This window comes from Petaurus breviceps, unplaced genomic scaffold, assembly GCF_028583685.1.
Source record: "Petaurus breviceps papuanus isolate PSGF00001 unplaced genomic scaffold, PetGlider_PUasm1.0 175, whole genome shotgun sequence".
NCBI classification, from domain to species: Eukaryota; Metazoa; Chordata; class Mammalia; order Diprotodontia; family Petauridae; genus Petaurus; species Petaurus breviceps.
The window spans coordinates 57,081,013-57,097,318 of NW_027185764.1; the positions used below are offsets into that span (position 1 = coordinate 57,081,013).

At 36.0% G+C, this 16,306-nt stretch overlaps 1 protein-coding gene across 1 annotated transcript in view; it reads right to left on the reverse strand.

The window, feature by feature from the left end:
• ST8SIA4 (ST8 alpha-N-acetyl-neuraminide alpha-2,8-sialyltransferase 4) overlaps positions 1 to 16,306 on the reverse strand; it is a 135,365-nt gene that overhangs the window by 84,658 nt on the left and 34,401 nt on the right. Inside the window, exon 3 of the mRNA XM_069085171.1 lies at positions 14,886 to 15,143. Coding sequence (XP_068941272.1) covers positions 14,886 to 15,143 — 258 coding nt within the window. The remainder of the gene's footprint in view (positions 1 to 14,885; positions 15,144 to 16,306) is intronic.

Here is a 16,306-nt window from a genome sequence, read left to right on the forward strand (position 1 = left end):
AGAGATAAGATGTAATGTGCTGGGAATGGTGTAGCAGCAAGCACCCCAGTGTCCCCAGGGTGGCTGCCAACACAGGTTCTTAGATGCGCTTTGCTAAAGGAAAGCAACTCAAAATGGATTAACAAGCTTACTTTAATCAGTCAAACATATGTCGTTTACCTAGTTCAGGGGAAAAAAGGTCAGCACCCCAAAAGTTAGAAGAACATTTCAACAGACAGGCCTCCCAGCTGTCCAACCATTACATCCATACCAAATCACAGTTTCCAGAGATGGGGGCATCAACATCTGGGTTTTTCAAAGGGGGGGGCGGTTCTCAACAACGGCTTCCCAGAGTCTCATCTGATCAAATCACACAACATTTCTCAAAGTGAGCCCCAAAACAAAGCCTCAAATCAAGGTTTATATAGCCTTCTCCTGGCTCAGAGAATGTAACAACCTTCTGGACCCACTGGCCAATCAAAAAGTATCTACTGAAAAACAAGCCTCCTACCCCAGGCTCCAGGTGCACTTTAGCCTAAGGGCAGGGAAGATCTTAAAAATTTACATTCCCATTAAAGATGGGCCTGGTAGCAGATACACAGTCTTTGAGTCAAAAAGACCTGGGTTCAAATTCAGGTTTGGACACCTCCTGTAGTACATGAGATCAATCTTCTAATACTGTAAGTTAAAAGAGATCCTGCTCTGCATTGGTAGAGAAAGCATGCACAGTGGGAAGTTCTTTGTACCTAAAAATCTTAGGTTATGTGAGAAAAAAAAACAGAGGAAATTATCATTACTAATGTAGAAGTAATTTCTGAATAAGCTTTCAATGTATTCAGACCACCAACTCATTTCAACAATGATCAACAAATTTGCAAAATTAAAAGAACAGAAATTACAAAAATACATTGAATTCAATCAAGGCCACTCTAATATGGCCCATTTTTAACATGCTATTGAGGCCAAATATTAATAAGGTACAAAAGAAGAAATTTTGACACAAACTATCACAATTCTGCAAGAAACTCTAAAATATGAAAATCAAATGCCATAACAAGGTATCAAAAAGCCTATACTAAGCAATCACAAAGCAGAAAGAAATGGCAGGTAAAGGGGTGACCAGTTTACAATATAGATTCATTTGTTTAATCTTATAGAAAAGGAAGATTAGAAATTGTGATCAATATTTACATAAATATATGAGAATCAATGGTAAGGAAAACAAATATACAAGAAGCTTTGCAAGAGACACATCTGAAGTAAAATTCTCCCCAAAACATTTAAAAGTCTAAATGAGAAAGAGAAGGAAAAAATGTTTTGTTGTAGAAATACTGGAGTGTCTTTTGCTTGCATAGAGCCATATAGTTTAAGAAGCACTTTCACATATTATCTAATTACATTCTGTTCCCCCCCACCTGTAGTCCCTGTTGCATTCCACCATTTCTTAATCTATTATCCATATGAATAAATCATAAAACATTTATTAAGCACCTACTATGTTCTTAGTAACGGAATCTCAGTAATAGCTTTGTCCAGTTATTAGATCCTCTGACCTCAGTTTTAGTGAAGTTAAATGCAGATATGATGAGGCTGGTCTCTGTTCCTTTCCTTTGTATATTAAGTCAATAAACTCCAGAGACATGTCATAATGGCATTAATTGAAAATAGAAAATATTGAGTTCTATCTATTCTACAAAAAAAGCTAAACTACTTGCTTGCCACATATAAATTATACTGGAAATTTTTAATATGACTTATGTACTTCTCTTCTCCTTCATTCCTCTTTTCCACCACTGAAATCTCTTCTCCATCCTATTCTACCACAATCTGATGCCAGATCTCCACTATTATTTCTAGTCTTCAAAGTTTACTGTTGTTCCCAGGCTTGCCCTCTTCCTTCCTTTGTGTCTGCATTCATGGTGACAACCAAAGTATGGAAAAACCCCACTGAAAATTTAGATTATCAGCTACACTAAATAATAAACTGATGTACACCTTATGTCTTGAAATGAACCGCACTGAAAAATGGACAGAGTTGTTCATGCCAGTTTTAGAGTACAACAAAGGAAGAAAAAAGAAAGACAATATATTATGGAGAAGAGACAGAGGCAAATGACAAGATTGGAAACAAAGTCTTTAAAAATGGTTATTTACATATACGTGTTTGTATGTGCACATACGTGTGTGTGTTCAGACACATACATCTATTTACTATCAGGATATGCACATATATACACACTTGTCGGGATTAATATGTGTGTCTGTATGTATACACTTATGCATGTATTCTGACAACTACCTGCTGATACTCTGGAACACAGCAGCAAATCTCATCACTAAGCACCTTTGTAATGTAATATTTAAGCACTTTTAACCATCCCAGATGTGTCCCTGGGGAGAGATAAGTCACTGTTGTAAGAAATAAGAAAATGAAATTATTACTCTTCAACTGCTGGGAATAGCATGGCTCCAATTGACAATGTTCTTATCTCCCAATTGTAAGTAAGCACAAATACAAAAGGCATGCCTCTGGAATATTGAAACATTTTTAAACTTTGTCCCTATAGAACTGACCTCCCAAAGAACTTTAATGTTATTGCTTCTTTCTCTTAAAGACAGCAGCACAGTATGAAGTACACACTATTTTCAGATCAAGTTCAGCTCATCAAAACAAACTAGTTTTCTGCCACGATCCTCACACTGATTCTTCCTCCACTGCTTTGACATGTTAGCTAACTGAAGAATTACATGCTGGGTTTCTCAAATGGCAGGCATATGAGTTATTATTAATCACAAAGAATGAATTTATGTTTTTTGAACTCACATTATGTCTATCTTAAAAACAGGCCTGTATTTTTTCTTGTATCATTCTTTCCAGTATAAATTCACATACTAATCCAAGACTTTCATTTTCAAAATGAATATATATGCATTGACTTGCATAATTAAGGTTAGGCTTTAATCTATTTATGCATTCCTTTAAATCATTTGAAATATTGATCATTGGTTCCTTCTGGTGAGGTGCTTGAGGAGAACACACCCAAGAAAAGAAGTTACTCAGTTCAATAGTTACCTAGCAAATATTATTTCCTTCATGAAGATAAATAGATAAGTGACTGTGTGTGTTTATATGTATATATGTATGGATGTATGTGTGTGTGTGAATGCAACATTTAGGTGCATCAATATACACAAAATTTATCATTATCAGAGACCTTTTTGAAAGGGCTTTGAAATTCATATCATAAAATATTTCATAAACTGTATGTATGAAGAAAAGCAATATCACTTATTTTATTTCCATCTCCTTCACCCCCAACCCTCAGAGCAGTCATCTGCAGCATCATAAACCTGCCTGCTTGTAATGCATTCTGAGGCATCTTTCTGTATGAAAGCCATCTATTCATGACGTCAACATATATTACAAGGAAATAAAAATAAGGTTAGAAATCTAATCAATGTTGAAACTTATTATACATTGGTTTATAAAGTTGCTGGTCAGCTTTAATAGGATATCTAAATGATTTGAGTCAATCATACAAAGTAGAATATAAATACCATAGCTGGTCATTCATTCAACTTAAGTTTAGGTCATGAGGAAGCCATGGATAGAGACTTCAGCAAGCTCAGAATCTTAACCTAGGAAAAGGGAAAGACACAAATACAAACAGACCAGCACAAGTTATAGTAACAAATCAATTCACAACCAACTATACCTTTGTAGAGATTTAGGAAAGTGAAATATGATAAAAAAAAAAGTTATTGAAGTTACTGCAATTCAACGAATACTCATGTAGTACCAACTAATGTGCAAAGTATTGTGAAAGGGGCTAGGGATAAACATCCTTGAAAAATAGTAATTTCTTACTCTCAAAAAGATTATGTTTTTCTGAGGGGAAATCATGGAAGCATGAGTACAGGTTAGAATGTCATAAGGTCAATGGGAGATCAGGACAAAGTTGTTTTTGTTTGTTTTGTTAGCAGTTTGAAGAGGGGAGAAATATTCTAATAGTTTGAGTCAGTAACCAAGCATGACAAGGTGGGAAAAGAAGTAGTATTTCTTCTGCAGTTGGGCAGGAAAATATATAGTTTGGCAGGGTTTGTTCCTGCAAAGGGAAAGGCAGAGAGAAAGAAGGTCAAGCGTCTATCAAAGAAATAGCAAGAATGTTTATTATTTGGTAAACAGAGTATGCAAAAGGGTTAATTTTGATACAGAAAACAGCCAAGAGCTTTAAACCTACATGCCTGAAGTTATTGGAGGCTCTTAAATTCCAAGACTGAAAGTTGTAAAAATCAGTTCATAGTGCATAGATGTGAATGCTATTGCTGTTGATGACTTACAGGGCTAAGAGTAACTACCAGACCAAGCCAATTCTGCATATTTACAGTTGTGTATCTACTAGTAACACTGAATGGGAGACATTTAAATGGCAGTCTAGAAAACTGCATCTTTCTACAAACTCCACCATTACATTTTTCAGACTAGAAACATATTCCCTATATTTAAACTACCTTAGCTAGTACTTTCCATTTACTAACTCTATAGGTGTAACTTTAGGGTGGGGAAAAAACAACAAACAAACAAAAAAAAACAAGTCTCTTACAAGCCATGTACATGCTTTCTTCTATTCTCCTACATCATCATCTTCAATGTAACTCTTTAACTACAACAATCCTCCACATGGCTGTTTATATAGCTTCCATCCAAAGGCTAACTTATAACCAGGCCTGGGCTTAGGCTCTAGGAAAATCACACTCATTATTATATGGCTATGATGCTACTGTAGATCTAGCATCAAACGGAAAAGCTCTTTGTTTAGAAGTTTGTTGTGAGTGCTCTGGATTCTCTTGGCTAGTAAAATGAATCAGGAGAAATTAAAAAAAATTCTTGGCAACAAATGGAAAAGTACTTATGCAATAAATTTCACATATACATTCATACAAACACACTCGAACACATTACATGTGGGACATATTTCTGAAACTTAGCATCATTCTGATTCACACAGGATTATTCCCCTTTTAAAAGCAGCAAAGAAATTTATAATTCAAGGCAACAGTGTTAGGAACTAGGTATTTATGTATCTGTCTATCTATCCATCCATCCATCCATCCATCTATCTATCTATCTATCTATCTATCTATCTATCTATCTATCTATCTATCTATCTATCTATCTATCTACCTACCTACCTACTTTCCCACCTACCCACCTACCCACCCACCCATCCATCCATCCATCCATTGATCTATCTATCTACCTATATATTTATTTGTTGGTAGAGTGTATTGGAGGCAAAAGAGAGATATAGGAAATGTAGTCAAGAAATTTTTGAGAAAAAAGATAATTTTTACTTAAGGGATCAGGGAAAACTTAAGTGCTCCCTAAACTTATACTTGAAGGAAATACAGATTGAGCAGAGACTGGAAGGAGTATACAATATTTGGGGCATAAGGGACTGATTAGGTGAACTCAGAGAGAAAAGACTGAGTCTTGGATACTGGAAAGAATTCATATGGAAAATCTTGTTTGCCTAGACACTAGACTGTGTAGAAGGGAGAAATGTGAAATAAAATTATTGTGCAGCCTGTTTGTTGAGGCTATCGAATACTATACTATGAAATTTTTATTTTATTTTAAACCATTTAAGGTCTTTAGGTAGTAATTGGCATGACTGTATATATGTTTAGAGAACATTATTATGGCAACTACATGAAGGATGGGTAGGACAGTATAGATAATGAAGTCAGGGAAAATACTTTTTAAATTAAACAATGGGAGGAAGTGGCAGCCTTAATTAGTAGTGCAAGCAAGGAGGTAAGTAAAGGGAAGATAGAAGTGATGTTGGGAAGACAGAATTGACAGGACCTGCCAATTCATTAAGTGTAGAAGAGGAAAGAATCAAAGATAAGAGCCCTAAACCATGGTTAATCTTAGACAACCATTATTGCATTTTTTTTTTACCTCTGGGTTCAAAGTTCTACAGATGAGGAAAAGTTGGTTAACATACCATCTACAGTAAAGTGATCAAGTTTTCAATAAGTATTGATTGTTTTTTGTATGTTCGGTATTGAGAACCACAAAAAGTTCATTATTAACCAAATTAATAATGAAAGCTATTTTAAGATAAAAACAATGTACATGAATTCATGAGTATAACCATGTCAATTTATAAGCATGATCATCCAGCATTACAGAAGGACCCTTAAGAGAAAGAGACTACTTTATCTGTTTATTTGGGTTAACTGAGTCCTTACTGATTTTTTTTTTTTGGCTAAGGCCTCCTGAATTTAAACTTAGGACATTATGCAATGTGTTTCTGGCAGTTACTATACTCTAATTTGGAAGTCAACAGAATTAGAAAGATATAAACCAAGAGTGAAAATGGGAATTAGGTGAGAGTTTCCACATCTTTATGATGATTTTTTTTTCTCTATTCTTTGTAACTTTTGGGAGAAAGAGAGAGCGAGACAGAGAGAGACAGAGACAGAGAGAGACAGAAAGAGAGAGAGAGAGAGAGAGAGAGAGAGACTATATTATAATTATAAATAAGGAAAAAACTCATCATAATAAATTCTATGAGCAGACTTTTAAAATTACAATTTGGGGCTGGCATGTTGGTACAAATCTATAATCCCTATTACTAGGGAAATAGATATAGAGCTGGTGGGTTGCTAGGGATCAAGTCTTCTGAGCTGCAATGGACTAAGTTAATTGGGTTTTCCTACTAAGTACAGCATCAACACAGGGAACCTCTAGGAATAAAGAATCTACCAACTTGCCTAAGGAACTAACACCCAAACGGAGCAGATCAAAGCTTCCATACTAATCACTAGTATGAGTTTTGTAACACTCCTCATCTTGGTGAAACTCCATACCCAACTATCACTTTCTAAGTCCTGATCTGCATTTACTTCAGCCCTACTCTCCCTGAGTCCTTATTCTGAACTTCACTCTGTTATCATTGTGCCTTATTTTATTGTTACCCAACTGCCCTTTACATGAGCTTTCTTTCTCTAACTACCCTTCAGTCTTCTGTCTATTTCTCCACTCATGGGAACCTGGCTTCCCAAAGAAGAATCTGAATCTTAGTGACCCTTTACAATACTAGACATATTTTCTAACAGATATCTCCTCTTTCCCTGTCTTTAAATACACACACACACACACACACACACACACACACACACACACACCTTAGAAGAGGCATAGTTATGCTTCTTGTTCTTGACATCTTCAGACCAATTCTTTGCTGCCTTCAGTAAACAATGTCTCCTTCCTGTAGGTTCACCCAACATATCTATATCTATATCACTTCATCCATATCCTGGTGTCAATTTTCTACCAATCCTAATCCCAAGGTCATTATCTCATCATACTCTGTACCTGGCTAACATTCTACTTCTTCAAACCCCCCCCCCCCGTTTTTGTACTTGGGAACTTCAACATACATGTGATATCTATCCAAAAGTATTGTTCCCAGTTTAACCACCTCAATTTCAACAACTGGCACCTTCACCCCACTTCAACCACAGCTGGCTTGGACAACTGTAATAACCTCAAGCTTAGAGTGTTGCAATAGCTTCCTAATGGGTCATCCTTCCTCCAGTCTTTCCCTTTATCAGTTCATCTTCAACAGAGTTGGCAAATTTATATTCTTAAAACATAGGTCTGACAATGTTTTATTTCCTTGCTCAAGAAGCTGTAAGGATTTCCTGTTGCCACTAGGCTTAAGATACAAACTTCCCAGTTGGATTTTTCAAATACTTTACAATCCAGCTTCATCCTGTCATACCAGACTGTTTCTCGGTCTCACATTCCATATTCTGGTCAAACTGGTCTACTTGATTTTCTTACTTTATGACACTGCGTCTTCCATCTAAAATCATATGATCATTGGTTTAAAGCTGGAATGACCTTAGATGTCATTGAGTCCACATATATTCTCATGTGACAGATATGAACATTGAGGCCCAGAGAGAAGAAATGCTTGCCCAAGAACACAAAGCAAAGTCAGGATAGAAATCTGAAACCAGTGCATACAGTGTACTTCACGACTATAAAATAGTCTCCCCCTGCAACTGTGCTTGGAAGTCCCAGCTCCCTTAAAGGACTTCCTAGTATTGTTCCTCTTGAAATGACTTTGCATATATTTGCATTTACTGTGAGTATTGTTCCCTCCTAAATAATGTAAGTGCCTTGAGGACAGAGACTGACTCACTTTTGTGTTTGTAGACACAGTGCCTGGCACAAAGTACCACAGAATTAAGTTGTTTCAGAGTTAGATGGGACCTCAAAGTCCATCTAAGCTAACTCATTAAATACATGTGACAAGTGAGTATTCCACTTTTGCTTAAAGGTGAACCGATTCCATTTCTGAATAGCTCTACTTTTTAAGAATATTTTCCCTTTATCAATACTACATTTCTTAAGGTGTTTTTTGTCCAACTATCTCCACCCCACTAGAAATTTGGATTTCACTTTTATCTTCTTGCAACTCATATCGCACATGTGATTTCATCAGTGTAAGTAAGTGCTTCCTTCATTTATGCATATAAAAACCTCTTTATGCCTTGACTGATGGTCTATAAGAGTTGTTATGGTTGAAAAAGTCTTCAACAAAGAAGAATCTCAGTCAAGTATCAATTCACTCATGTCTGGAATCTCCTTCCAGATTCCTCCTTGGTCTCCTCATCTGAGGTATTATGACCCAGTAGAATCTGAAAGGGCCAATTCCTGGTACATACCAGGAAGCCTATATTCAGATTACCTCTCAGCATGGAAAGCAGTAGCAAATACAGGATTTCAATAATATAAATTAAAGTACACAGCTCCATCAGAGTGCCTGGAGCATAAATATGCCCCACATTGCCAAAATTTGGCCCTTTGAGACAAATGAGAAAGTAAATTATAATCAAACACAAAACAAATTTATCCAATATCTTAAGTTTAGGCAACTTTTATTTATAATGGGATATAAATTGTCCAAGTTTCACTAACTGTCACTTTCTAATAAATTCCCACTTAAGGGCTTCTTCTGTTAAAAAACAAATCTCCAGCAACCATCAGTTATGGATGTGTCCAATTAATAAATTCCTGAAAAGAGCTAGCATATCTTCTCTCCTTTTCACAGTCAAGCTGCTAAAGAAAAAAAGTCAGCAGTTTCAGCAGTTTACTGCCTCCACATTCTGTCTTCTCACTCATTCTTTAGCCTCTTGCAAGTTGAATTCTGACCTCATCATTAAAGGAAAACTTCTTTCTCCCAAGTTCCTTATGATCATTTAATTGCCCAATCCATTGACACTTTCTCAGTCCTTATCCTTCTTGAGTTCTCTGTAGCACTTTAGACTCTGCAGTACAAACTCTCTGTAATATTGACTTCCTGGACAGTCTCCCCTCCATAAGTGCCCATGTCATTATTTTCTTGTGGTTTTCCTGCTACCTTTCTGACTGCTTCTTATCTGTCTCCTTTACTAGTTCATTATTTATATCCTACCCCTTAAACATAGGTTAAGTTCTCTCTCCATGGCCAGTCCTTCATTTTTTCTCTCTCTACACCTCTCTTGATAGTATCATCAGATCCCATGGAGTAAACTATTATTTCTATCTAAAATGGCTGCCAGATCTATATATCAATCAGGCAACATGTATTCATCAAGCACCTACTATATTTCAGGCTTTATGCTAGGTACTAAGAACACAAAGATAAAAATAGTCATTAGTCAGGATGAGCTTACATTCTATTGAATATATAAATGTGCTTCATATAAACATATATAACCGTGGAGCAAGTAGGGGTAGATAGATAGATAGGTAGAATAGATAGACAGATAGATAGATAGAGACAGATAAAACTAGATAGATATAGGTCTAGATATAGATACAGCTCTCTATAGCTATATGGAGATAGCAATATAGAGAGATATTGATCTACATGAATATTTCTATGTAGATATATAGCTCTATATAGCTCTCCACATCTTTATAGATGTAGATATCTATATAGATCACTATCTAGACATATAGAGAGATGTCTGCATCTATATCTATCTGTCTTTCTATCTACCTATATATCGATCTTTTTTGTCCCTAGCTGCTTCTCAATTAATCAACAAATATTTATTGAGACTTTATTATGAGTCAGGCACTGCAAAAATAACAATCCCTGTCCTCAAAAAGTTTACAGTCACACACACACATACACACACACATATACACAGAGATACTGAAGAGGGTGGGGAGAGGAGGTACTATGAACAGAATAATTAAGGAAGGCTTTCACAGAATCACAGAATTTGAGAATTAAAAGGGGACTTTGAGACCATTTAGTTCAATCTATTGGGGAAAAAAGAATCTCCACTTTAACACTAAACAAGTGGTTTTCCAGCCTCTACTTAAAGACCTAGGATGGCAAACCCTACTACCTCCCAAAGCATCCCCTTCTATTTTTTGGATGGCTCTAACTATTAAGAAGTGATTTGGGCTTTAATTTTGTTTTTCCTCATATCACACTAAAATGTGTCTCTTTGTGACTTTTACCCATTGTTCTTTGTTCTGTACTCTTGCGATAAAACAAGTCTAATCCCTGTTACATTTGACATCTCTTCAAACACCTAAGGTTATCAGGTCATGTCCCTCCCACCACACTCCCTTCCTAAATCCTAAATCTTCTCTTTTTCTAGAATAAACATCCCTGGTTTCTTTTACTAATTCTCATATGACATCGATTCAAGAATGTAAATCATCCTGCTACCTTCTTCCAGAAACACTGTCCAGCTTATTAATATTCCTAAAATATTGAACCCAGAAGTGATTGTTAAAACTAAAAATAAATAATTTAATAAAAAAGAAAAGAAAATGCTGAATCCAGAACTGAACAGGGACATCAGAGAGGCCTTAGGAGGGACAGCTTAGGTGCTTATTTGAGTTGCACCTTGAAAGAAACTAGGGATTCTAAGGTACAGGGGACAGCAGGGAGGGCACTGCAAGTGAGGGGAACAGCTAGTGCAAAGGGTGCAGATGCAGGAAATGGAGTGTGCTGTCAGCATCACATTAACAAGGCTGGATTAACTGGACAACACTTTGGAGTGGAATAATGTGAAATAAGTTTGGCCATCCAATATCTGGTTGAAGACATACAAGAAGTCAAGGATAGCACTGAGATTTTGAACATTGATTTCATAGCCTTGGCAGAAGAAGGGAAGTTCAAAGCAGGATTGAGTTCTGGAGAAAAGGAAGTGAGTTCACTTTTGGACATGTTTAACTCTAGGAATTCATCACCAGCTCCTATTAGACAACTTCAATAGTTTCTCCTAAGCATCCTATATGCGCCAAACTTCCAGAGTTGTGAGGATAATGTTTGAAAACCTTATAGCACTATATGAATCATCACCATAATCATCATCTCAAAAGTCAACATATCTAAAATAGAAGTCATTGTTTTGCTACAAACTGGGTACCTCCTATGCTATCCAAATCGTAAAGCAAGAGTCAACAGTTAAAAATTAAAGTGTAATTAAATTCAGATAAAATACAGGAAGACCTGCAATGTCTAAAGAATGTTAAGAATCTAAACAAGGAGACATGGTATCTATTTTTTTCCTCCCTAGGGGTGGCTATATAGGGATATGAGCCCAGAAATCAGATCTACAACCAAGATATTTGTCTCAGAAGGAAAAGATAGACAGGATATGAATATTGCTAGTCATTGTTCTAATTATAACACTTATGGCTATGTGTCCAAGCAGAGATAAGCAGAGGTAAAAACAGTGAAGACTTTCAGAGATCCAAGTGAAAGACAGTATTTAGGGGAATAATTTAGCTACAGATAGTAGGAACCTATTCATGAGGAGCTTGGAGAAAAGGGGCAGGAAAACAGGCCCGTTGAATGCTGGATTATTAGGAAGCATACCAGAGAACTAAGATCTTAAGATGAAGATTTTGAGCTACAAGAGGACTTAAAGATTGTCAAGCCCACTGTCCCCACCCACATCCTTGGTACTGATAAGGAAACTGTAGCATAGAAAGCTTCCTTGATTTGCTCAAGGTCACACAAGGAGTAAATATTTGGGATTTGGATCCTCCTGACTACACATCCAGTGTCCTCCCCACTGACCTGCTGTGCCTTTTCTGGTTAGACTTCATTTGGAGCATTCAGTTTGAGGAACCACATTTTAAGAAGGACTGGAGAGTGGCCAGAAGAGGGCAACAGGGATTTTTAAGGGCCTCGTGTTCATGACATATAGGGACAAGTTGAAGGAATTTGGAAAGGGAAGTCTCTGGGAAGAAGATAAACATCTTGATGTGTTTTCCCTCTGTACAAATGGAAGGGGGGGGGCTTAAATTTATTTCTTTTGACCCCAGAGAACACAATTAGTAGCAATGATGGAAATTACAAAGAGGCATTTTTAAACTTGATATAAAAATTTCTTAACAACTACAGTTATTCAAAATTAGAATGGGCTGTCTTAGAGAATAGGGGGTTCTCCCTCCTTTGAAGTATTTAATCAATGACTGGATGAAAATTTTCTGATTATGTTTTAGGGAGGATTTTTTTTTTCTATTATAGATTGTACTAGATAGTCAATGAGGTCTTGTCCAACTCTGAAAAACCTTTGTTTCTTGGAAGCAGATAGGAAATACAACCACCTAGAGGACTGAATGAAACACAGTAGGAGTTCGATTATTTGGAATCTAGGCTACAATTCTAAAAATCTAGTCACTAGAGAGATCCAAGTAAGGTTAGAGCAGGGCAACTATTGACGCCGGTCTCTTTATCACACATCTAGAGTCAAGATTTGGTACCAGATTCCACGTGAGGGTGAGTTATAATTGGGTCAGTTAAATATGTTTAGTGACCAAAACCAGAAGGATAAGCAGAATGGGGAGCTAGGATATCAATCCCCTTATCCAGTTCTCAATTCCATTTCATTTTAATTTGTTCTTTTTAGACCCCTGTCTTCATGCTGGGCCTGAATACTCTCTTTATTTCCAAACCTTCACTTGACCCCAAATTATACCTTCTCTACAACTCTTAAGGCTTTTGCTCCCTTTTGAAATGCAGGTTCCATGCTTTCCACTATCTAGTTATTTAGCTGTTTCAACATATTCTACTCTCTTCTCTTTCTGGTGTTTGCAGCCTCTGACTATATTGCTAAGTCTGCTGATTACACTTTTTAAATGGCATATCATTAGTACAGTTACTTGTTTTAAGGTTAATTGCTAATGATTGACTTGACCATAATAAGAGTCGCAGCAATCATTCATATCCTCTTCCTCTGCACAACTTTAAAATAAAGAGCTAATAAAAGAGCAGAAATTCTTGCCCTGGGACCACACCTGCGTACCAAAGCTGAAACCTTACAGCCTATCCTATTTCAAGGTGGAGCTCACAGGTAAAAGTTGAAGTTTAGTGCAAATCTTTAAATTTCATATATAGGTGACTTTCTTAAACATTTCAGAAAATTAATCCTAACCATAATTTTCTTGTAGACAAAATGTGTTTAAAAGCCTACTTAGTAACCGTTTATCAGCAACTACCATAAAAAAGGACTTTTAATTTTTAGACATCAAAATTAATTTTAATGAAATAAAAATCAAATCTGTAGCCACACTTCAATACATGAAGAATTAAAAAAAAAGGCCAGTGAAATTGACAACAGGGCAGACCAAAGTTCCTTTCCTTTTACAAAATAATAACTCATTTTTACATTTGGCTTTAAATTTAATGTTTACAAAATATTTCCTTCAAGCAAGTCCCATGAGATATACAATACAAGTATCATTACTTCCATTTTACAGAAAAAGAAACTGAAGCCTAGAGAATAAATGGCTTACCCATTCATTGTCACATAACCCATCTGTACTAGGGTTAGGATTCAAACTAAAGATCCCTTTTTCTGAGACCAGCACACTTCCCACTAGTCTTTACTGACTCGTGGATTTCTATTTGACAGATGACTCAGATAAGGTCCACTCTGCTTTCATGCTCTGTTGTGGCAATTGAAACAATACTTCCAATATCTCTAATATGACTCTTATGCCAGTACTACGTTACAAGTGGTTAAACAACAACGATAACAAAAACAGCAAAAAATTTTCTCAATTACCTAACTCATCAAATGGAATAAAATATTACTTTTTGTGATCCTAAACTCAAATAACTAATGCATAACCAGTAGCAAACATATATAATAGCACGAAGTAAAATGAATGCAGTTAGGCTTCAAATGTTAAAGATGAAATTGATGCACATTGCCCAGAAATTCAGTTAAATGATTTGTCATAGAATAAAGGAAGATAAGCTCTCTTAAAGTGTTGGCTCTGGAGTGAGAGTGTGGACTTAAATACCACCTTTAATGCTCAATTACTTGTCTGACATTGGAAAAGTCACATAACCAGCCTGGATCTCAGTTACCTCTCTAGTAAAATGAGGGATGAGACAAGATAGCATCTGAGGTACCCTGAATCCATGATCCTATGATTTGACATTTGATTGCAATATTACCCAATACTATTCATAATTTGTAAATAAAAGATATGTAATGTAACATCTTATAATCAAAAGTGAGCTGACAACACTACAGAACAAAATCATTTTCTTCTACACTCTTTCAAATCTTTTAACAACAAAAAAATAAATTCTGAATAAAAAACATGATTTTAATCTCACTACCACAGCTGGGAGCATCTTTCATTTCAATGACAAGATAATTAGAGTTTTCTGTATGAGAACAAATGTAGATTTCAACACCACAGAAAAAATGATATCACTTCAAATAAATATCTCTCTTAGCTAAATAATCTCTGAAAATGATATTGGACTAGCCATTTTTGCCAGTTTACTCTTTCCTTGATAACCCGCTTTAGAATAAGTGATAATCTGAAGAAAGTAGTAAAAACTCACCTTATCACAAAGTCGTGACTGTCAATCTCCTTTCCACATCCACTGTCCAGCAGAATCCCAGAATTTCCAACCACTGCACACGTCTTAAATCTACGATTTTTCATCGGTGAAACTTCAGGAAGGAGACTATGCAATTCATGAGAAACGTTTAGGGTACGGCGTCTGTCTAATACATAGTGCAACACATCTCCAGGCTTAAGACTGCTCTTGACCACAGAGATGTCTCTTTCTGCATCCAGGAAGCGAAGTATGTTTTTCCTGTATTCAGAACACAAACAATGGTTCCATTAGTGACAAGAAATCCAATTCAATATTTTTGTACTTTTAAAAGTTAAGTATCACACATGAAGTAGCTAGTTATAAATGCTATACTATTATTTGGAGATATCATTCAAATTTACCATAAAAATCAGTTTTCCTATAAAAATAATCATCAAAATAACACTGTGCGCTATAAGTCCCTTGATAGCAGAATCTGTGCCTTACTCATTTTATATCCCCCATATGCCTTAGAACAGTGATTCGCACATAGTAAACACTGAATAAAAACTGGGTGAATGAATAAATTTAGCAATCTATTGCTGTTGAATACTGGGACAATAAAAAAGCTAGTTGATTTCGCTCATAACTGTACTTTAAATATCTTTGCCTACCATATCACTAGCTAAGTAGTTTGTGTTATAGGTTAAAGGTTGCAATAGACATTTGTAATTTTATTATTACTATTCAGGTAAATAAAATTAACTTTAAAACTTTTCCAAATTACTATGCCAAAACAAAAACTAAAAGCCCAACTGGTAAACAAAAATATCACATGCCCTTATGCATGTATCTTACATATTTTTATCACGCAAGTGTATACACTAACATATATGCATATTATATCTATATATTATGTGATTAGCAGAGTCTATATATTGTCATCAATTCTCTCAAGAAGAAAGAATAATGGTACTTTGTGTGTAATCACCACAGCCATAACCAGGGTGGAGCATTCAATGCTTTGCTCAATGGCTCCAAAAGGTAAAAGATGTTGATGACAATTTCACTCTTTTAACAAGTAGAAGTGCTGAGTTAGCAGGAATAATTCACTAAAATAGGAAGTTACAATATCATATGTCCCGTACCCTGTGTGATGAAGAATAGCCCCCACATGTTCCTGACCCCAAACCTGTCAACAGCCTCCCTAATATCAACAGTTTCTTGGTGTTCCATTGTCTATGCCCATTCATGTCCTAAGGTATCTTTTCTATTCCTCTCCCAGCCTTTTATACACAAACATTTCTGTGCACACACATAAGGGGGTGGTATCCCAGAGTTTGTCCCTTATGTGGAATTGTATGTTGGGGTTTGAGATCTCAGGTTCTTGCTTGAAATCTCTCTCTCTCTCTCTCTCTCTCTCTCTCTCTCTCTCTCTCTCT